General features: G+C 47.7%; 1 protein-coding gene across 1 annotated transcript; it reads left to right on the top strand.

The window, feature by feature from the left end:
* The first annotated feature begins 760 nt into the window (after positions 1 to 760).
* On the top strand, positions 761 to 5,158 carry LOC139831487 (uncharacterized). Its single transcript, XM_071820772.1, has 5 exons — positions 761 to 2,278; positions 2,789 to 3,307; positions 3,479 to 3,847; positions 4,019 to 4,214; positions 4,926 to 5,158. Exons 1-5 carry the CDS (start codon positions 761 to 763, stop codon positions 5,156 to 5,158), a joined length of 2,835 nt encoding a protein of 944 aa, XP_071676873.1.
* Positions 5,159 to 5,481: the final 323 nt, after the last annotated feature.

Raw genomic sequence — 5,481 nt, 5'->3', positions numbered from 1 at the left:
ATGATGTAATCTGGTATCAGTTCGGTTATGTATTCACGATGGATTGATCTTGGGATCGTGAAATTGTATGCATAACAGGAGTTCTGGACTGGTAAGTCCGGGGCCCCACAGAGCTGGTATCAGAGCCATCCTGACTGTAGGAGACCTTAGTTAGCATGGGCGTTAGTTAGGAAACTACTACTTTGGTAAAATTATTTACTAAACCTATTTTTCTAAATATTAGAAGTTTAGCTTCTATCTTTCTTACCCTTTTAAAACTTCTAATTCTCACCTCTCTGATTTCTAGAGACTTTTAAAGTTCTTATTCTACTATCTCATCCTCTTCCAAACCTATATATTTGGCGAGGTTCCTCAACTCAGACAACCGGACTTGAGGTATTGAAGACATGACAAGCTCAGTCGATCCGAAAAGGATACCCCCAATTATTAGGTGTCCCTTGAAACTATTCCTATGCGCGATTCACGCAGTTGATGTAGTTCCCGAAGTGTGAGCTTGATTGTTTGGATATGATTGTTGTGTGATGCTATCTTGTGCCTTTGGCACCCCTGCTATGTTATGCTATCGTTTGCCTACTTTGCATTTGCGTGTTTCCGTTTTCAAAATTATGCTTTTTTTAACAAGCCCTCCCCTTTTAGGTGGCTGCCCATCTCCTTGTTTCCCCATTTATATCTGAATCCACCCTTCTTCAGGATGGTTGACACCCGTAGAGCAAGCGCCAGCGGGTCAGACCAAAACCCCCCTCCACCTCCTGACCCAACCATGGCGCAACTTCTGCGCCTTATGATGGAAGACCGTGAGGCAGCCCGTGCAGAGCGCCAAGCTAATCTTGCTACCCTTCAGCACCTCGCACAGCTTGCTACCGGAAACGCCAACCACAATAATGGCGGGAACGAAAGTGGAGACCCCCGCTCTAAGCTGAAGGATTTCCAAAGCACCAACCCTCCTGTTTTCGCCAAGTGCACTGAACCCCTCGACGCCGATGATTGGCTTCGCACCATTGAGAACAACCTGGAGGTCGCCGAAGTCGGCAATGATGAGAAGGTGTTATTCGCCACTCATTACCTTTCTGGACCCGCACGCGCTTGGTGGGAAAATGTCAAGGCTATTCAAGTTGAAGGCCACGTCATCAACTGGGAAGAATTCAAGGCCAAGTTCCGCAAGACCCATATTCCATCTGGTCTGATCAAGCTCATGAAGGACAAGTTCATGAACCTGCGGCAAGGAAGTATGTCTGTGGTGGATTACCTTGACAAGTTCACCACCCTGTCTAGGTATGCTCCTGAAGATACCAACACTGAAGAGAAGAAGAAGGACCGCTTTCTGAACGGTTTGCACGATGAGCTGCAGAGTATCTTAGTAGCTGTCCCCTATCCCGACCTTGAGTCTCTGGTGGATGCTTCCATCATGGTTGAGAGCAAGCGCAAGAATGCATTTGAGAATCGCAAGCGCAAGGCAATGATGCTGCAGGGAAACTCCAGCACTCAGCAACCCCGCAGTCTGCCCCCACCTAGGCTGGCGCCCCAGCAACAGTGGACCCCTCCCCCTGCACCACGCCCCAACAAACTCGACCAAAATCCCAACTACAACCACCAGAACATCACTGTCCGCAAACCCCCCAATGGATGCTACACCTGCGGACAACCGGACCATTACTCCAAGGAGTGCCCCAACAGAGTGACTACTAGACAGCGCCCCAATGCGCCTAAGCCAAATCAGGAACAAGCTCGCACTGCCACCGGGAGGAACAAGAACCAGAGGAAGTCGGCTGGACCCTCCAGAGGTCACTTGAACCATGTCAATGCTGAAGAAGCTCAGGAAGCTCCAGATATTGTCCTGGGTACATTTCTCGTCAACTCTGTACCCTCAACGGTCTTGTTTGATTCCGGAGCATCACATTCGTTTGTTACCAAGCCGTTCGCCAGAAAGAGTGGTTTAAGACCTACAATCATGCAACGACCTATGCTAGTTCAAATCCCGGGAGCCTCCACCAAAACAGATTTGTCATGCAGAGAGGTCCCCATCGATATTCAGGGAAAGCGTTTTTATGCGGATCTGATCGTATTAGGAGAGCAAGGCTTAGAAGTTATCCTCGGGATGAATTGGATGGTGAGGTATAAGGGACACATAGATTGTGCTCGCCGAGCCATAACGCTGACTGCTGAGGACGGCGAAGTAATTGAGCATGTGGCAACCATGCCATCCTCTAAGGCTTTGTGCAAGAAGGGTGTCGCCAGTCCAGCCTTGCATGAAGTGCCCATAGCTTGTGAGTACCCTGAGGTTTTCCCCGATGAGCTACCCGGTATGCCCCCTGATCGGGATATCGAGTTTATCATCGAGCTAGTTCCCGGAACTGCCCCCATCGCTCAGCGACCCTACCGGATGAACCCTCAAGAATTAGTTGAGTTGAAGAAGCAGTTGGATGATATGTTGAGGAAAGGCTTGATTCGTCCTAGCGCATCACCCTGGGGATCTCCCGTCATCTTTGTGAATAAGCGGGACGGTACTATCCGCCTGTGTGTGGATTACCGGAAACTAAATGATGTCACCATCAAGAACAAATACCCTCTCCCGAAGATTGAAGACCTGTTTGACCAGATGAATGGAGCCCGAGTTTTCTCCAAGATCGACCTCCGAACTGGTTATCACCAACTTAAGGTTCGAGAGTCAGACATTCCTAAGACTGCCTTCACCACACGGTATGGACTTTTTGAATATACCGTGATGTCCTTTGGACTGACCAATGCCCCTGCCTATTTCATGAATCTCATGAACAAGGTGTTCATGAAGTACCTTGACAAGTTCGTCGTGGTTTTCATCGACGATATTCTAATCTACTCCAAGAATGAAGAAGAGCATGCTGAACATCTGCGTATTGTTTTGGGAACTCTCCGAGACCATCAGCTCTACGCCAAGTTTAGTAAATGTGAATTTTGGCTGAAAGAAGTAGGATTCCTTGGTCATGTCATTTCTGCCGGAGGAGTGTCAGTCGACCCGTCCAAAATTCAGTCCATCATGGAGAAGAAAGCCCCAACAAACCAGACCGAAGTCCGCGCCTTTTTAGGATTGGCGGGTTATTACCGTAAGTTCGTTGAGGGATTCTCCAGCATTGCGAGACCCTTAAAGCAGCTTTTGAAAAAGGATAAGAAGTTTGAATGGACCGACAAATGTGAGGCCAGTTTTCAGGAACTCAAGAAGAGGTTGGTTACAGCCCCCGTCTTGACCATGCCCGATATCACCAAGGATTTTGATGTCTACTGTGATGCATCGAAACTTGGTCTGGGAAGTGTGCTGATGCAAGAAGGCAAGGTGATAGCCTATTTGTCAAGACAACTTCGACCGCATGAGATGAATTACCCCACGCATGACTTGGAGCTTGCTGCTGTAGTACATGCCCTGAAGACCTGGCGCCACTATTTAGTGGGAAATCGCTGTGAGATCTACACAGATCACAAGAGCCTGAAGTATATTTTCACTCAGCGGGAGCTGAACATGAGACAAAGCAGATGGATGGAGCTTATCAAGGACTACGATCTCGGTATTCATTATCACCCCGGTAAAGCCAATGTCGTAGCTGATGCCCTTAGTCGAGAGCCCTGTTCGTTGAACGCCCTCATCAAGATTGCTCAACCCAAGCTGCATGAAGAACTAGAGGAGTTCGGACTCGAGTTAGTTAGCCATGGATTCCTGGCAAACCTTGAGCTGCAGCCTACTCTGTTTGATCAGATCAAGGAAGCTCAAGTGGGTCATGAAAGCATTGAAGGAATCAAGCGTAGAATGGATAGGGAGGAAGTACCTGGTTTCACGATTGATGCCAAAGGAGTTTTGTGGTACAACGGACGTCTTTGTGTACCCAGTATTGAAGACCTGAAGCAACTCATCATGAAGGAAGCTCACAACACCCCCTACTCAATCCACCCCGGAGGAACCAAGATGTATCAAGACCTGAAGAAACAATTCTGGTGGCACGGTATGAAGCGTGAAATAGCCTTTTTCATTGCCCAATGTGATGTGTGTCAGAAAGTGAAGGCTGAACATCAGCGACCAGCTGGACTACTCCAACCCCTCAAGGTCCCTGAATGGAAATGGGAAGAAGTTGGAATGGATTTCATTACTGGACTTCCTAAATCTCAGCGTGGTCATGACTCCATCTGGGTTATTGTCGATCGACTCACCAAGGTCGCCCATTTCATCCCAGTCAAGACCACCTACCGTGGTACACGCTTGGCTGATCTTTATATGTCCCGAATAGTGAGTCTTCACGGAGTTCCGAAGAGGATCGTCTCTGATCGTGGTACCCAGTTCACCTCAAAATTCTGGGAAAGTCTGCATGAAGCTTTAGGAACCAAGCTCTCTTTTAGCACGGCCTATCACCCGCAGACCGGTGGCCAAACAGAAAGAGTGAACCAGATTCTGGAAGATATGCTTCGTGCTTGTGTCCTCTCCTATGGAGCAAAATGGGAAGACTGTCTACCCTTCGCGGAATTTTCTTACAACAATAGCTACCAAGCTAGTCTTCAGATGGCCCCCTTTGAAGCCTTATATGGTCGTCGTTGTCGAACCCCTCTCAACTGGTCCGAGACCGGAGATAGCCAAGTTTTTGGACCTGACCACCTTCGCGAAGCTGAAGAACAAGTTCAACTGATCCGTGATCGCCTCAAGGCCGCTCAATCCCGCCAGAAGAGTTATGCTGATTCCAAGCGTCGCGAATTGACCTTCAAGGTTGGAGATCATGCCTATCTTCGCGTCACTCCACTCAAGGGAATGCAGAGATTTCACGTCAAAGGGAAGCTTGCCCCCAGATATATTGGGCCCTTCAAGGTTCTCGCTCGTCGAGGTGAAGTATCTTATCAACTGGAACTTCCAGCTGAGTTAGCGGATTTCCACGATGTGTTTCATATCTCTCTACTTCGACGATGCCTTCAAGTGCCTGACAAGCCTGAAACATTCAAGAACATCGATTACCGCACCCTCGACCTCAACACCGACTTGACCTATCGAGAAGTACCCCTTCGGATTCTGGAAGAAGCTGTTCGTCTCACCCGAAGAAGGAAGATTAAATTCTGTAAGGTTCAGTGGACTAATCACTCCGAGGAGGAAGCTACTTGGGAACGAGAAGATCAACTTCGGAAGGATTTCCCCGCACTCTTCAGTTCTTAGCCACCGAATCTCGAGGACGAGATTCATTTTAAGGGGGGAAGGTTTGTAACAACCCAACTTTTATGCATTGATTTAAAAATTTGGAATGCAAAATTTAGGGCCAACCAAAAACTTTTTCTGTTTTTCAACCTTGCATGCATATAGTTGACCTTGACTTTGATTGTAGAATGTGTGTGTTTGTTGCTTGTAAAAAAATTACGTTTGTGTGTAAACCCCAAAGATCCCTATCTTCATGTGACTTTTTTTTTAAATTAATCATGACACAAACTCTTGGAGCCCTTCACCTTTCTCTCTGTTTGCTTGTGCAATCACATTTCTATTCT

This window comes from Lolium perenne, chromosome 5 (assembly GCF_019359855.2).
Source record: "Lolium perenne isolate Kyuss_39 chromosome 5, Kyuss_2.0, whole genome shotgun sequence".
NCBI lineage: Eukaryota > Viridiplantae > Streptophyta > Magnoliopsida > Poales > Poaceae > Lolium > Lolium perenne.
Note: the sequence above shows the minus strand (reverse complement) of the source record. Positions and strands in the feature narration are given on the sequence as shown.

Excerpts from the sequence above, each read along its gene's own strand:
- LOC139831487 (XM_071820772.1), top strand. The coding sequence starts at position 761 with ATGGCGCAACTTCTGCGCCTTATGATGGAAGACCGTGAGGCAGCCCGT. Across the intron at positions 2,279-2,788 it reads TAGCTTGTGAGTACCCTGAG|TACCTTGACAAGTTCGTCGT; the intron begins GTTTTCCCCGAT and ends GTGTTCATGAAG. Across the intron at positions 4,215-4,925 it reads AGTCAAGACCACCTACCGTG|TGCCTGACAAGCCTGAAACA; the intron begins GTACACGCTTGG and ends GATGCCTTCAAG.